At 43.5% G+C, this 17591-nt stretch overlaps 1 protein-coding gene across 1 annotated transcript in view; it reads right to left on the bottom strand.

Moving 5' to 3' along the window:
- The window catches only part of sox5 (SRY-box transcription factor 5), a 74373-nt gene that overhangs the window by 18473 nt on the left and 38309 nt on the right, over window positions 1-17591 (bottom strand). Inside the window, exons 3-5 of the mRNA XM_008300392.1 lie at window positions 16132-16258; window positions 12385-12470; window positions 1459-1623 (exon numbers count right to left, since the gene is read on the bottom strand). Coding sequence (XP_008298614.1) covers window positions 1459-1623; window positions 12385-12470; window positions 16132-16258 — 378 coding nt within the window. The remainder of the gene's footprint in view (window positions 1-1458; window positions 1624-12384; window positions 12471-16131; window positions 16259-17591) is intronic.

The raw sequence follows: 17591 nt of genomic DNA on the forward strand, positions 1-17591 counted from the left end.
CGATAATCTGATCCTATGTGTGTGTTTGTGGGGGATCATAGAGGTGAACTCGGGGGGGTTCGGGTCCCAAAGGCCACAACCAGATATTCATAGAAATTCCACTTGGATGGACACAAGGCTTGTCTTCGCCCCTATTGGGCAGCCAGCCGAGAAAACGACAGGAAAAACACCAATACATCCTGAAATCTGCCGCGACCAGAGAGCAGCTGGAGTTTTGTGATAAAGTTGGGCTGTTTGATTTGCGCAGGTGAGGGAGGGAAAAACTGTCGAGTTGTGTGGAGTTGGAGCCGCTCAGGACACTTGTTTGATTGGAACAAAAAATGAAAGAAAAGAAAAAGACAAATCGGGATGCAATGCAAACAAGCTCAGGAACACGTTCTCAGCTCATGCGTTGCAGTGAAACACGATCGGGTTCACTCTCTCTCACACTGTGTGGTGACTTCAGACAGGCCACATGGTTACAGTAATGAGGCTGCAAAAGTCATTTCAGGCTTCGAATGTAAAGAATTTGTCAGGATTTTTTTTTAAAGAAATGCTGCCGAATTAGGGAAATAAACTAACTGATTTCTCTTATACTTGAAAAAGCTGTGAGTAAGGATTTGATTATGAAGAGAAATCGCTTTAAAAATGACTAATTAGACGTTTTAGAAATCAAATGTTAGGTTCTTTAAAAAATCATAAAATAGTAGTTAACCCTCTGAACCCTAAAAAAAAGAAGCCAAAACTACACTAATTATCAAATGAACTGTAAAATGAGTAAGAATGATCAGATTTTGAACTTTCTGTTGATCCCTAAACTAATCTTCTGTCACACTCTGTTGGAAAACTCAATTTATATTTCATCAAAATCACTTTATTCTACATGTCTCATTAAAAAAAAAAAAATCGCCAAAAATAAACCATACGCACTAACCAGATTCTGTAAAAAAAAAAAATTCTGTCTTTTTCTTTGCAACTGTGAGGCTATAATTAAGTAAGCTGCTACCAACAGAGACATTAGAACAATTCGGGGAAGTTTTGGGGTGAGCTCGGTTGAACTGCAGGCTGTGTTTGCACAGAGCACGGAAACAAATGATAAAAAGGTAAGTAGTAAAATATCTATAGTGTGTTGAGTTTTTTCCAGTGTTGCTAACACCTGGGGAAAAAAAAGTGCACATGTAAAACAAATAATCTAAGAAAATCTAATGATTTTTTTTATTTTTTGGCGTTATAACTTACTTAAACTGCACTAAATACATTTTGGAGTCCCTTCTACTTCTAGTAACGGTTGTGCTCTTTCCATAGAAGTGCAGGACTTTAAAAAAAAGAGTAAAGACGTGACTACCGCTGAGGGTTCAGAGGGTTAATATTAACCAAGCAGCCCTGTTAAGTCCAATTTTTTGCTATTAAACACACAAACATGCCCACACGCAGGCAAACACACACACACAGGAGAGAGATTATTTATTTTCTGCTTACCTTGGTCTTGTTCGGTGGCGGGGAGCTGCGGCCCTTGTCGCTCTGTGGGTGTGTGTTGGTGGGCGGGGAGTGCGTGCCCAGGTTGGCCTGAGGGGGGAGGCTGCCTCCGTGCTGCTTGGCCCCCGGGGAGACCTGCATGGCTGCCAGCTGAGCGGCGTACAACTGCTGCAAGGTCAGACAGACAGGTAGGGAGAGGGGGAGACAGGCAGGGAGTCGGGTCGAGGGGGTGAGGAGGAGGAAGAAGACGACGAGGAGGGGAGGAGGGGAAGGAAAAAAAAAAAAAAAAAGGGAGAAGAAAGGGATGACATGAATAAATGAATACTCGAGAGCGCACAAAAAAAAGAGAAAGGAGAAGCCGGCTAAAAAGCTCTGGAAGAAGAGGCCATTAGTGGCTCGGCCTCTGTTTGTGTGACAGAGGGACATCTCTACTGTCATCCTCCCTCCCCCCACTACACCCTCCTCCGTCCTCACCCCATGGGAGAAGCGCTAACAGCCTCTCTGACAGGCCCAGAGATGGCCATGTCCCCTCCAGGTGCATCGTGGGAGAAAGGCAAACATTCCCGGCTATCGAGGTCACGCCGGAGAGCCCGGCTCTAAGCTCAAGGTGAAAAAAAGTGATGATGGAGGAGGAAGAAAAAAAAAAAAAGAGAGACGGAGAGACGGGGAGAGATTTGTGACGCTACATGCCAGATGGGACGTGCCAGAAGTGTCTTGTGGCCCTGTGATGTTTTCAGCGGCGACAATAAGACGCAAAATAGGTAGAAAACGAAGATAAATCGATTCAATAACTGCTGCGCTGGGAGACCAAAAAAAAAAAAAAAAATCATTTTGCCTTATTCTTATTTATGTATTTAATTAATTTCCAATTAAATAAAAGCATTATGGTGTGAGCTGCTATGGTGTGAACATACTCTGGGATATTTATGCAATACCATTGTATCACACAAAACAGTCTCTGGCCAGTATTTCCACAGCAACAGACACAGCGTAATATTCACAACTTGGAAGCGGCTTCAATATTCATAAACGCTTCTTTCTGTCTCTCTGTCTTCCTCCTCAAAAATCATCCTGCAAAGCTCAATTACTTTCATGTCGGCTAATACAAATCTCCAAGACGCTGTTATTTAAATTTTTTATTTATTTTTTTCCTGAATTGTCATTCGTCCCTCTGAAGAGCAACAGAACGGTTGTTTTTGCGAGAAGTAACTGATGTGTTGTTTTTTTTTTTCTTCTTCTTCTTCTTTCTGTTGTTGAATAGTTATAATTGTTATTATTTATTTCTGGTGGAATATTTTTCTGGAAGACGACCATCCTTTTTTTGAGTTTAACTTCCGTCCTTCTGTTGGCGCTTGGCTGCCGGCCACCGGCGTCAAACAAAGGCTGGTTTATGCAAATGGACAAGGAAGAGATGCTGTCACTGCTATTTCTCTATCCATCTCCCTCTCTCTCGGTCTGTTTGTAGCTCTCTCTATCTCGCTTGACAGCCACATTAGCTCCCGCTCTCCTCTGCTATCGTAAATAAAGACATTTATCTCTTTCTGTACAAACAAGGAGAGAGAAAAAAAACCCAACAACAACAACAACAAAAAACAAAAAAACGAGAAACTCAAACTGGCTGCATGCACGCTCACACAAAGGCATACTTTTTGGATGAATGTCATATTTGAATGTGAAATCGTCTGAGCCTGACTGTCACTCACATGTGGCGACAACAATGTTCGCCGTCCAACAATGTTTTCTGTTTTATTGAATTCCCAAACTTTTATTTTCACTCTAAAATCAGACACCTGCCATTGCAACAAGGGTAATTGTACAAATAGGTAACTTCATCTCTGATAAACACTTTGGGACCGAATGCTTTGCAAAAAAAAAAAAGCCTCTTTGCATGTTCTACATTTGATTTCTGGGAGGCTTACAGGAATCTCAAAAGTTTAAATAAAAGATCTATTTAAAATAGAACTCGATTGATATTGAATTTTGGGGCCGATGCTGATTACAGGGAGTAAGAAACTCTGATATCGATATATCTACGCAAATGTCACGAGTCCAGAGACTCCATCGGGGATTAGTTTTAAAGGACAACATCATCTATTTACCACATGAAAGTTTAGCAGACGCGTCTTTTGTAAATCAGTTTTCAGTAAAAGAGCGAAACAGACGTCACTAAAAGTTAAGTCTGATCACTAATGCTAGATTTTTGTGGATGATGCGGAGTAAAAATGTATCCGCTAAACACACATATGTTTGATTTATTGGTGGAAAAGGGAATCAGTATTTATTAACTTTGCAGCAATGCACGCCACAAACTGTGCAACTTGACTCTGCACCGCTGTCGGCTCAGCTACATGCGCTGCTGAAAGTAGTGCAAACAGTGGAGTCTTTTGAAATCATTTCAAGCATATTTTTCCATGAGAGAAAGTTTCCGTGTCGACGTATATCGGACAGCTAATACCGATCTATCAGGTGGCTGACACCGGACAACGTACCATGAAGTCACCGCTGGACTCCGCATCACCGACAGCTCAGCTACATGCGCTGCAGACAGTGGTAAGAGTATCGTCAACAGCGGAGTCAGAGTTGCTTTGCTGGACGCTGTTTTGAAATCATTTTAAGCATACTTTTTTGTCAAAGTAAGTTTTCGTATCGGACAACTAATACCGAAATATCAGTTGGCTGACACCGGAAAATGTAGCATGAAGACACCGCTGGACTCCGCACCACAGTCGGCTCAGCTACATGCGCTGCAGACAGCGCTGACAGCATCGCAAACAGGGGAGTCGAAGCCACTCTGCTGGACAAAATATGTCCAGTTTTAAGGTACCTTTGCTGGGATAGAGAGTTTTTATGTTGGACGACATTTACACAGATACCCATATATCAGGATTAGGCCCATATCGGCTAATAACATGGTTAAAATGATATGTCAGTCAGATTGGTGTCATTTAATTTGCGAACAGAGTGTTGCTGAACAAAAACCACAAGGAAGGAAGATAACTGGTTCACTTGCTCATGCTCTTCTATCTTTAGTTGTAATTAAACGCCGCCATAAGCTTCTTTAAATGCACGTGTTTCATATTGTGTATGTACTTTAAGAGTGTAAAAAACTTAAATTCCTCGTATGCGCTCACATACTTCTGATGGAGGTGCAAACACAACACTTTGGTCTGACGACCAGCTTCACCGAGATCACATCCGCCGCCGACGCCGCTCATTTCTCTTCAATTAGCTGCACTGTAGCTCCTGGAGAGGAGGGGTGTCGGAGGAGGAGGAGGAGGGGGTTGGAGGTGCAGCCGAGCATGAACACCTCCTCCTCCTCCTCCTCCTCCTCCTCCTCTTACCCACTAGCCAAACCCCCCCCAGCGAGTGGACCACAGGCGGTGTGTGTGTTTGTGTGTGTGTGTGTGTGTGTGTGTGTGTGCCATATTCGGACCAGTGGTTCAAAGGCCTCTTTATTTGTGGACTGAATTGAGTTCCATTACAAGGCCAGCTCCCGTCACTCAAAGCCTGCTCAATGGGCCGGCGAGCAATGACACACAAACACAAACACACACACACACACACACACACACACACACACACACACACACACACACATGGTACAGAGGGCAGAGGCACTGTGGAGCGCGCCCAGAGCGTCGCCACGACGACATGCATGTCAACAAACAGGAAGTGACAACGCAAAGCCCCCTGGGGTGACTGGAGGAGCGAACACACACACACACACACACACACATGCACAGTGTGTGAGCGAGCGAGCGAGCGAGAGAGAGAGAGTGGAGGGGGGGGATGCAATCGTAGTTGCAGGATGAGACGAAGGAATTTGAAATGTCACTCACTAGCCAGGCGTGCTGCTGAGCCCAGTGTGTGTGTGTGTGTGTGTGTGTGTGTGTAATCTCCGAATGCGAGACCAACAATATCTGCATATGTTTGCGCGCACGTGTCGACGCCCCTGCATGTGCGGTTGTGACGGGAGGTGAAGAGGTGACTATCGGTGCTGCTCGGCCTGAAGAGCGATTGTTTGGTATTAGCGCTTTTGACGTTGTGTGTCTCTGTGACGCACACACACACAGGGACACACACACACAATAAGCCGTCTCTTGTTGTGCTGTTTTTTCCCCCCGTCATCTGTCAGCGGGGATCTGCGTGTGTGTGAATCTTGGTCAATAATCTGCAGCTTTAGTCAGATTACGAGCTCGCCCGATCTTTGTTGTCGGAGTTAGCGGCGCTTCAGAGGAGTCTGAGCTCTATTGTTTACGCCGACACAAAGACTATTGTATCGATCGTGATGGATTTTTCTCTGTCTGCGCGTCTGCTTGACCGTGCGTTTTTCCACTCGTGGGGTGTTTTTTTCGGTAATGAAAGCCTCGGTGGACCAGAGGCGTGTGACACAAACACTTTCCTGTCTTCGCATCTTCTTTTGTGATTTTTTTTTCACTTTTGTTTTTGAGCTTTTGTTGTCATTTAAACCTCTGAACTTTTGTCGTGCTCCCGTCACATTTTTACTCACCGTGGGATCATTTTTCTCACCACGTGACCGGAAAGTAAAAAGAAACGTCCTCTGTGAAGTATGACACGTGTGCCGCCATAAATAATAAAGAAAAGAAAAGAAAAGAGTATGACACGTGTGCCGCCATAAATAATAAAGAAATGAGAAAACATGAAGGCTGATTTTCTTTGATTAGTCATTTTACAAAACTGGACTCAACATGTGGAACCTTTTTCTAAGAAGTGGAAGAAATAGTTGATGTGGTGACTCTACACAGTACAGTATTGGTACTACACAGGCTGCAGTTCAACCCAGAGCAGCAAAAAAACTTTCAGAATTTTTGTCAAGCGACTTTTGGTCACAGTTTGACCTTTAATAGCTTAACGGTTGCGCTGAGGAGTGCAGAATTTTTTTGTTTTTTAAAGAATCTTTTAGCTCAAAGTATTTATTTTTAGTAAATTTTTAAACGAGACATGTAGAATAAAGTGATTTTGACGTAATAGCATGACTGTAGGCTGAAGAAACATGATGAGTTCAATGTTTTTCTGATTTTACAGGCTCTCGCTCCGCAGTTTTGTTTGCTTTTTAAAGTCAATTTGACTCTTAAACAACAGAATTACCGCAAAAATAAACATTAAAGTTTAGATAAAATGATTAAAAACAACAAAAATCTTCTTTGACAACTAACATTGCATTTTTTCTTTGTGCTATGCTACGAATGTTTTCAAAAAAGAGCCAAAATTAAACTTTATTTTAGAAATTCATCTGAATTTTGGGGCCAGAAATGATGATAAAGACTTATTCCTTTCCTCATGATGTGCTCAGAGGTGGTCAGGCTGACGTTGCTCAGCTATAACCATCCATCTCTGCTGCTTATTGATCTCGCATTGATCTGTTATTACTAAAAATCTGCAACTCCGGGAAGCTCGTACGACCCGAGGAGGAGATACGACGGCGATGGAGCGACGTGAGAAAACCGCTTGGCTGCTATCTCCCCTCCCTCCCTCCCAGATAAAGGTTTTTTTTGCGAGGAGAAGCTCGATTGATTTCTCGTTTACCTTCCCTCATCTGTTCCCCTCTCTCCCTTATCCGTCCCTCCTCCCTCCAAACCGCCCGTCCGTTGTTCGTCCATCTATGTCTCCGGTGTACAGTGCGGTAATCCAGGACAATATGTTCCAACATCTGCCTCTCCATATGATGCCTGACCCACGCCATTGACCCTCTTTATACCAACGCCGCACACACATTTCCTCTCCCTATCGCGCATCCACACTTCCCTCTCTCCTCCACTTACCTCCGTCCCCCCTCATCTCTCTGTTTATCCTTTTAACTGATCATCCTCTGGTACTTTTCATCATTATCGCCAATCTCTCTTCCCCCCCACCACCCCTCACTCTTTTTTCCTCTCTCTCGCCTGGATAAGTGGATTTTTCTTTTTCATTTTCCAACCCTCTGTCTGTCCTTCTCAGTCCATTTGTGTGTGATGTGGATGATATCAATGATATCTAGGGTCAATAGGGAGCCAGATTAACATGGTCTAATGCACAATGTCACACTCATCCCGCAGATTAAGATGCTAAATGCCAACCTTGTACACTCCAAAGCCTCCATTGCCTTGAAAACCTTCTGTGGAGGATTCTGTGTTAAGCTGCCATTCACTATAAGAGCTACTCTGTTGATTTCTATAGAGGATGTTTCAGACATAGAAAGCTTTAAATCATTGAGATTAATACATTTTTCTAAGAACTGCACTTAACTCGAAGCTGCGCTTTTGAGAGGTTTTTCTCTTTTCTTTCTTTCTATGCGCACCACTTTTTTATTTTTGATGCAGTGTAAGCGGGGCAAAAGTCAACGCTCCAAACCCGAGTTCTTGCAAAATTTGTACAATGAGCAAAGAAAGGGACTTTTTTTTAAATGGGAAGACTGAGACATGGATACGGCATAGTTCATGATTTCATCTAAGAGAATACAAATTCGTTTTTTTTAGCTTAAAGTTTATGGATTTCATTTCGTGTAAACTTTAAAGTGGTGAGTTAAACTTTTTATAGACAGACTCAAGATGAAAATCTGATGATTCATCCTGTTTTTGCAGCTTCTTGCTCTGATAAATGGTAAACATAGTACAGATGTGTAACTATTGATTTTTTTAAATTTGTGTCCATGCTACACAGGCGGCAGTTCAACCCAGATCAGTGAAAAAAAGTTCCTGAATTTTTTGTCAAGTGACTTTTGCTCACAGCTCGATCATTAATAGCTTCATGGTTGCGCTGAGAAGTGCAGAATTTTTTGTTTTTTTAAATTATCTGTTAGGGTAAACTATTTATTTTTAGCTAATTTTCAAACGAGACATGTAGAATAAAATGACTTTAATGAAATATCACAAGTTTTTGCCTAATTTATCAGATTTAAAGTCACCCATGACCGTCAGAAAGTTAAAAATCTGATGATTCATGGTGTTTTTGCAGTTTCTTGCTTTAATAAATAGCATAATTTTGGCAATAAAAATAATAATATGAAAATATATGCCTTCTACACCTGGTTTTGGGGTTCAGGTGGTTCAATAACGGTTAAATAAATTTTAAAAAAGAATTTAAAACTGGCCTATCTCATGCTCTGCTGCTTCAGATTGATTATCTTTTTAAAAAATCTGTCTATTTTCAGTACTTGTATCATCATTTTTTCTTATTATCTACAAAGTTGATGACATATTACACAAAATTTAAGACTGAATGCACAGAAGTAAAGAATGAAAAACAAAAAAAGAAAGATCCTAAATGTGGTTCTGGGTAGCTTCTGAACTTTTACTGCGTCAGCGTGTGCATATAAAGGGCCAGTCTGTGCTCCCTACATTATACCAGTTTCCTAAATGAGTCGCTGTATTGAAGCCTGTTGAAAGTACCGAGGCACCAAAGGTCAAGACCTGAGCCGGATTAAATTCCCTCCTGTCACTGCCTGAGATAAGAACCCGACCGTGACGTGTCCGTCGTTACGTAGGTGCGTTCAAATAATTCCAGCAGAAGCTCTAATCGCTACGTAGGTACAAATAAACACATCGAGTGCGACACCAGCATGTTTCAGTGTTCTCTGGGATGCAGCTGGGTTTTTTTTTTATTGTCCACTGTATCTGAAAATCTTTCATTTTCTGTCCATATTTGTGTGTGTGTGCGTCGGCTAAGTGGGTTCACTCGTGTCCTCTCAGCCAAACCACTGTGTTGCCGTGGCGACCCGAGGCCCGAGCTAACTGTCATGTCTCGTCTCAGGCGGCAGAAACACCTTCTTATCAAATGAGGGCGCCGAGACGATCCCCAAAGGAAATCCATCCACATTGAGACATCTGTACTCGTGTTAGCCCGGGCAAATCCGTTTTTCTTTTCCCGACAAAGCCCTAATCTCGACAGTGTTTGTGCGAGCGTGCATGTGTGTGTGTGTTTTTTTTTTTTTATTACTGGGGGGATTGTAAGAAAGAAAATCTGCCAGTGAGATGTTTTTTTGCACTTGTTGTGTTCTTTCACCCCTCCCCGGATGGTTAAAAAAAAAAAATCCAATTGCAAGGTGGACAAAGCTGTTTGGAGATTTTGAGCGAACACAGCTGAACATATGGACGGCGAGATTGAAGCGGCGATAACAGACAGAGGACATTATTCCCGGGCTAAACACACACATATACGCGCACACACACATGCGAGTAATAATGAAATCAGTGACGACAGCGGGGTCCGTTCTCCATGATAGAATTACACAGCTATTCTATTCTCCCCGTAGTGTCTAGCATATGGGGCGGCACGTTTGGCTGACAGGTGCAAATGTATTACACACACTCCGCCTGACCTTTAACCCAACGCTTTCCCGTCGTTTTTTTTTTTCTTTCCTTCGCGAAAAGATGTGTTAATATACATGCAGCTGTTTCGCCCAGATATGCGCGTCCCTCTCGGTGTATGTTTTATGATAATGCATGTCAAGGAGGCGAGGGGTGGCCGAGTGCAGCTTGTATCGAGGCCGAGCCCAGCGCCGGAGCTTAATGTGTTTCAGACAGGCAGCTGAGAGGACGCCCGCGCAGGCTCTTAACCCCTGGGAGAGAGAAAAGGGGGGCCTCCCCGAAGCCCACGTGGATCCGAGTGGAAGTATTTCAGCGCCGGGGGTTCAGCGGAGGAGAGAGAGCGGGACCGGGATTACCGAGTAAAAAGGCCACTTATTCTACATAAGCAGACAGGAAAAAGGACCGTCCTCCTTAAAAGTGGGAAAACAGATGTTGACTCCTTGTTTTTTTTTTTTTTTTTAACTTTGTACCTTTCCTTCGTTTTCTGCTCTGTTTTCTTACTTCTTCGCCAGATTTATGGGATGGCAGGAGAGCACGGAGCGGACCACTTTATCAAACGTATGAGCGCTTGCAGATATGCTCTCGTCCTCTAAATTTTGATTGCTCAGAGACGTCTAATGCGTCCGAATCGAATCTCAAAAACAGACACGACTGAAAATGTTTTCGTGCTCTACATGGGGACTTTAAAACACTACAGGCTGACCTGTTTTAGGAAGTCTAATCGGACAATATTGTTCGTATATAAGAAACTGATGGGGTCATTGTTAGTTGTGAAGACATGTTAAGTTCTCTAATGCCAACTTCTCAGCCATGCATTGAAGACACCGCTTGACTCCGCACCACAATCTGTTCATCTGTGATACGTGCTCTGCTACATGTGCTGCACACAGTTGCTAGTTGCAGTAGATAGTAGACGAATGTTTTCATTTGTTTGGTCACATCTCAGTCTTTACGGTTTAAACTTCTTCTACCTGCAGATTTAGTACAAAAGACACGACAGAGTATGAAATTCTGGTATCGATATATTTGTTGATGTTGTTTATAGAGCTGTTAAAGTTATACTAAAGAGGTAGAATGATGGTGTCTAACACTAACTTTCCACCAGTGTTCTTCACAAACTAGTTTACCACAAAGACACGGCTGGACTCTGCACCACGATCTGTTTATCTGCTCTGCTACATGTGCTGCACACGGTAGATGGTATTAGTAGGAATAGACAGTAGGCTAATCCTTTATTTTACTCGGTTACATCTCAAAAACAGATATTCCTAAAAATGTGCTGGAGTTTACTCTTTAAACTTGCTCAGATTTAGTGCTAAAAACATTAAAGCCTACCCAGTTTTAAGGAGTAAGAAATTCTGATATCAATATATCGGCTGATATTATTTATACAGCGGTTAAATTTATGCTAAAAAAGTAGAATGATGGGATCTAACACTAACACTTTCTATCTATGTTCTTCACAAACTAGTTTAACATGAAGACACGACTTGACTCCGCACCACTACCAGCTCATCTGTGCTCTGCTACATGTGCTGCACAGTGCTGAGAGGATTGTAAACAAGAGTCGGAGCTGCTCGACTCAACAACCTATGTGATGACAAGCCTCTTTTTCTGCATCATATTCTGTAGAAGAAACTTTTTCATGTACTAGACAACACATAAGCAGATATCAATAAATCTGTGTCGGACCAATATCGGCCGATTAAATCAGAAAACACCTCATTAAACCAGAAGTGAAAGCGTTCATAGTTCTACCCTAACTTTTATAACATCATCCACATTTATAGCCAGTTCTAATGAAACTGAATGAAACATTGTTTTGTAAACACAACAAATATTCATCGTGTGACTGTTGGTCACATATGAGTCACTGATGCCTTCACTGGTGCACCAGGGAGCACAGAATTTTCAGCTTTTTACAGAATCTGGTTTATTTTTGCCACTTTTTCAAATGACACACGTAGAATAAAGTGATCTGATGAAGATTTTTAAGCTTTAAGGACAGTCGGAAAGTTGAAAATTTGATGATTCTTTCTGTTTCTGGCTCCGGTACGTAGTTCAATTTGGGCAATTTTTAAAAACAACAGACTTTCAAAACCAAATGGTGAGTTTTGGGGCTCAGAGGGTCGAGAAAAGTATGTTTCAGGGACTGAAGCTTTTTTTTCTTGGTGTGTTCAGGGGCTGGTATAAGTGGAATCATCAGTTTTGGTCGTGATAATAACCTAAAACACATCTAAAGATGCTTCTGTGCTGCTAAAGGAGACTGAACTGTCCTCGGCATCACCCACAGATTACTCCTGACAGTCGATCTGAATATTTCCGTGCTCTCTCCTGCACGCTGACACTCACGTCAGCGGCACTACAACACTTTACTTCCAGTTGCACGGCAAAGCCGAGGGGCTAATGCTACGTCTGTCATCCCCCGATCATGAAGATCATGTTTTTGCAGGATCTCTTCAGTGTCCACACTTTGGCTGGAAGTGACAGCTGTGCTTGCCGCCCCTGTGGCTGTGTTTGTGGTGTTTGTTGAGCTCAGCGGGCAGCAGTGCGAGGTGCAAACACTGTCGGGGTCGGGTTTTAGTCCGAGCGACGAGCGCTGCTGCGGACGCCGCGGTCTTACCTGGAGCTGGAGGGGTCCCAGGCCTGGTGTGGCGGCGGCGGCGGCGGCCATCGTCGTGGGGATGAGCTGGAGAGGGTAGGGGTCACCTGGAGGAAATCGGAGACGACATTTTTAGAGAAACATCGCACCAGTTGCACCCAAATCCTCACATTTGTCCTCCTCTCTTTTCTTTCCATCATCTCCCTCGCCTTATCCTCTTGTTTTTCCTCCTCCCTCTCATCCCACCTTCATCCCTTGTTCTCCCCCGCCTCACCCGCCCTCCTCCCGCCACCACCTGAGTCCCTTTCTGCAGCTGTTAAAGCCGTCCTTTGTGTGCGCTGCCGGTAGGGCCCTAATGAAAAGCCTGATTGTGTGTCCTCCTCCTTAATACCCCCTGACAAAGAGCAGCGAGGTGAAGGGATTCTGATAAAGCCGGCCCCAGTACCGTAATTAAGAGCCGCGACTGCCGATTGCTGCTCTCTCCTCTCGCTCTCTATATTTTTTTTTCTTTCCCTGTTCTGCTGCTTTGTGCCGCTCTTCGTCTCCCACTTTCTCCTTCTCGTTGTCACAAGTTACTCTCGTCTCTCCCACCTCTCTCCCCCTTCTTCTTCTTCTTCTGTCAGGAATGATAAATCAGGAGATAGATGGACGAACGGGGCGGAGGAGATGACAGGAGCGCGGGGAGGCGGAGGAAGCAGGGGAGAGAAAGGACGAGTTCAGGTTATTAGTTAGTAGGTGCAGATAGGCTGTGCTGTAATTACTCAGAGAGAGGCAGAAAAGAAAAGGAGGGGCAGAAAGGTCAGAGATGAGGGGAAGAAGTGAGGGAAGACGAAGGATATTGTGCTTAATTATGGTCGTATTGTATAGACCTGTTGCTCTGATTTCCATCCGAGCAAACCACACGGAGGGAGGAGGTCGGGCTTTAAAGCTGCTGTTTTAATCCAGGAAACTTCTTCCAGGAGAAACTTCTCCGGGCTTGACCTTGCATTTCTGACTCTTGGGCACAGCCCTTCGGCCCCTGCAAAATTTGCATGTGTCCCAGCTTGGCATGAGCCTTCCAACATATTTTCCCATATAACTTGCCTCCTTTCTTTAAAAAAAAAAAAGAAAAAACAAAACAACCGAAAGCAAAATCTGAGACATTCTTTCCTCCAGTGGGGAAGGAGGGAGGGCAGCAGGGATTAAAGAATTATTTCAGGACTGTGTATTCTAGGAGATTGGTCTTTTCTCCTTGCTCCCTAGACAAACATGAGCCCAGTGGATATTTATGCTCCTCCTGGGGGTCGCTGTAACAAAAGGGAGAATGACAGGGAAAAGCAAACATGTTGCTCTTGGCTCGAGGACAGCGACCCAGGCGGACGAAGGCTGAGATTTCTCACTGATAAACAGACGAGAAGGAGGAGGGGAACAGATCGAGGCGAGCGAGATACAAAAAGGCTATCAGTGTCACTTTGTGGACAGTTTTACGTATTTTAAAATTCTTAAAGGGGCGTCCTTCGAGCAGTTTCTGAGGGGGTTTTCTGCTCCTGTCATATTTTTAAAGTCACTGTGGGCTCGTTTTTCACTTTAATATGAAGTCCTGCACCTCTATGGAAACGGCACAACTATGAAAAGAAGTCGAGAAAAATGTATTCAGTGCAGCATGACACAGTTTTAATGCCATAAATCCTTAATAGTTACATTTCTTTGGTTATTTATTTTACAAAAAAAGAAAAAAATGGGGGGAAAAAAAGGATTAAACATATTTAAACATGTTTTTAGTGCCCACAGAGGTTAATAGTGGATAAAAACTAAACTGTGTCTCAACATGCTATAGATGCTTTAATGTTTTGTGTAAACACAACCTGCAGTTCAGGATAGTGCAGCTAAAAAGTCCCAGATTTTTGTCAAGTGATTGCTGGTCACAAAGAAGTCATTAACAGCTTTTTGGTTGTGTCAAAGAGGGCAGAATTTTTAGTTTTTTACAGAATCTGGTTAAAGTCAATCCTTTATTTTTGATAAATTTTTAAATGAGACACGTAGAATAACGAGATTTCGAGATTTGGTTAAGTTACCTCACAGATGCTTAGTTCAAGGACTGTGGGAAAGTTCTGACAATTCTGTCTGTTTGTACAGTTTCTGTCTCTGATAAATAATGCAGTTGAGGTGATTTTTTTTTAAAGACAATATGCCTCTCAGGTTCAGGCTGTAAGCAACGAGCAAGTCTGTTTGCCACGAGGAGGAGGAGAACCAAAGCAGCGAAAATAGTTGTTCAATGTCTCTTCTAAAGGCTGGTATCACTTGAGGAAGACGTCGATCTCTTGAACGCCACTTTGAATTCATTTAAGTGTCATTTAAATAGGACTAAATAAGAATCTGATGGATTTTGGCACAAATACTATATGTGAGATAATATAATGAGGACGTTGGCGTAACATCAGTAGAAGGTATAAGTTGCACTTTTCATGCTTCCTTCTTACTTTATAAACAGGAAAAGTCTCCTTCAAAATGAGCTTTTTGCTGAAAAAACTCATTTCATACCTCCAAACGCAGGTCTGTTTTGCATCGCTTTTTTATTTTTTAACCTTCAAAAAAGAGCAGCTATCTTAAGCTGTGGCACGCTGCGTCAGAAGAACATAACAAATGCATCGCCGTCCAAGTGTTTAAACAAGACGGCCGCCGGGTGCACAGAAGTCCATACTGCGCGGGGTCTATTCATATCTTCCCGACGCTACGAAAGCGCCGTGAGAATATGTCAGAGCACAATGCTACACATGTCCTATTTCGAGCCGCGGCAAAAAAAAAAAAAAAAAAAAAAACCCCGAAAACTACATCAACTCACAACAACTTCGAAAGTTGCCAGAGAGTTTTCTCAGGGGCGGCTTGGCCTGCCGAAGTGTGCCAGTCCGGTTGGAGTTGGCTGAGGCAGTGAAAAGACAAGCCCACTACTTGACAGGGTATTTACGTGGGCAGTGGGCGTGGGTGAAGATGGCACTAATTAAAATGGAATGGACTTGTTTGGGAAGCTGTGAAACTCTAAGTGGGGTGGTGGGGAGAGGGGCGGGAGCGGGACTGAGTGTGCACATATTCGTTTTTTTGTATTTTTATTTTTTTTGCAATATCACAAAGCGATCAGTGAGCGTCTTTGTGTGTGCGAGTCTTATGTGTGCTGGTGCGTGTGGGCTGTGTTGGAAGCATGTTCTGGCTGCGTCCCGTGTTAATGTGAGGAGAACCTGGGGCAGGTCACATTACCACCCTCCCTCCCCCCCTTCTGCTAACCCCCCACCGTGCATTTATTCCCAGCATCCCCTGGCAAGCACCAACCTCCCTCTCTCTCTTTTTTCCTTTTTTTTTTCTCCTCCCTTCTCTGTCTCTCTCTCTCTCTCTCTCTCTATCATGGTAAACAACACATTGCCACACAGCCGGAGCGTGATAGCCAAAAAAAAAAAAAAAAAAAACATGTCCTGCAGGACGCCTTCATTTTGTTGCTTTTATATATCAAAAAATAGACAAGACAAAAGGAAGGAGCCAAGAGAGAGAGAGAGATAAAGAGAGGGAGAGTGTAAACAGGAAGGGTGTATTTGGACTGGTTTTTCTATTAAGAGGGAGATGATGTTGTTGTAGGGGCGAGCTCGTCTTTTGGGAAACAACCAGACTTCTTGTGTGGGAAAAAAAAAAAAAAAAAAATCGCTTCTACCTTGCTTGGTGAAAAACATGTGAAACATCACACATAAGCTACTTTTTTACTCCCAAAGTTGCACCTATTTAGGAATGTATGTGTGGACTCACTGCAGCCAGGCTTGTAGTTGAAGCCAGGGGGCATTAGGAAGCCCTGCTGGGCTGCAGCCGCCGCCAGAGTCCGCTGGTCTGGAGGAAAGACGGGAATCATCAGCGGCGGGAGCTGGCCCTGGACCTGCTGATAGACGGAGGGGGGGGGGATTTTTTGGGAATTTGGGAAAAAGAAAAAAGAAACGTTAGCACCTGAACATGCACTGAAAAGCAAATCCCGGCTACATGGCAGCTACATGACATGACGCTAATTTCTCGCCATCATATGCATTCAGGCTCATGTATGTACGCATATGGAGCACACATATGACATCAGCGATGGAGGCTCTGAACGCAGCATCTTGTCGTTTCAAGTCATGAGGACAGTTCAGTAAACTCTAACAACAGCTGGCCTTTTTTTTTTTTTTTAACCCCCCTCCCTCTTTTATTTGGAAGATAATGTTCTCTCTCTTCCCTCCGTCGGCGCACACATATACACACAAAAAAAAAAAAAAAACGCACAGATACAACCCCGCGTCTGTCGGCAGGGAGCCATACGACTTCATAAGGTTTCCAGGATTTTAAAAGGAGACGCAGAAAAAAGCTCCTCCGATGGGTGACTTTGGCAGGGACGACAGGAGAGAGAGGAAGGAGAGGCAGAGAAGTAGGAGACAGATGGTTGCACTAAACAGCGTTCTGCCAAAAACAACACACAAAGACTTGCGTGTGATGGACTGACTGACAGTTTGAGAGGAAGGAGAGGATGAGGATGAGGAGGAGAGGCAGCGAGGAAGAGGAGGAGGAGGAGAGTGGAGGAAAGGTGAGAGGAGGAGGGAAAGAATGGATCTTATCTGGCTGGAAGTGAGGTGTCTGCTGGTATCAAACCAAACGTATGAAGGAAACTTTTTTTTTTCTAATAAAGCGTCGATTCAGTTCCTTAGGTAACAACATTTGGGCGTAACGACGTTACATAATCAGCTGATAAAAAAGCACGCCGTGCCCTCGTCGCTCTTTGCGTTCGTCTCGTTCTGCGAAGAGACAATGTGGTGTTTTCATTGGCCGCCGGTTTTTTGCTTTCGAATCTTTGGGGATGGCAACAATACAACAATGCTGCGCCTACACTGTCGTGAAATAAAACGAGAAGTACAAGAAGCAGGTCCTGCAATGTAATCAATTATTCAACAAATCTGCTTCTGTGCTTGTTCTCTTTAACCAGACTTTCAGTTAGAGGCTGACTGATATTTATCAGCCGATATGTCCCAGTCGCAAGAAGCTTGATGCGTGTGCTGTTCAAAATGTGATGAGATAAAAAAGGTTTTTGGGGGGTTTTGTTGAGAACACAATGCAGAAAAAGATGTGTGGGGTAATTTAGAAATGATGTCATCACTGTCTGCAGCACATGCAGCAGAGTTTGCATCACAGACAGTGGTGCAGAGTCAAGTGGTGTCTTCACTGTAAGCTGCTAGAAAGTTAATAAACAA

The sequence above is a fragment of the Stegastes partitus genome, unplaced genomic scaffold (assembly GCF_000690725.1).
Source record: "Stegastes partitus isolate 25-593 unplaced genomic scaffold, Stegastes_partitus-1.0.2 Scaffold1532, whole genome shotgun sequence".
Classification (NCBI taxonomy): domain Eukaryota; kingdom Metazoa; phylum Chordata; class Actinopteri; family Pomacentridae; genus Stegastes; species Stegastes partitus.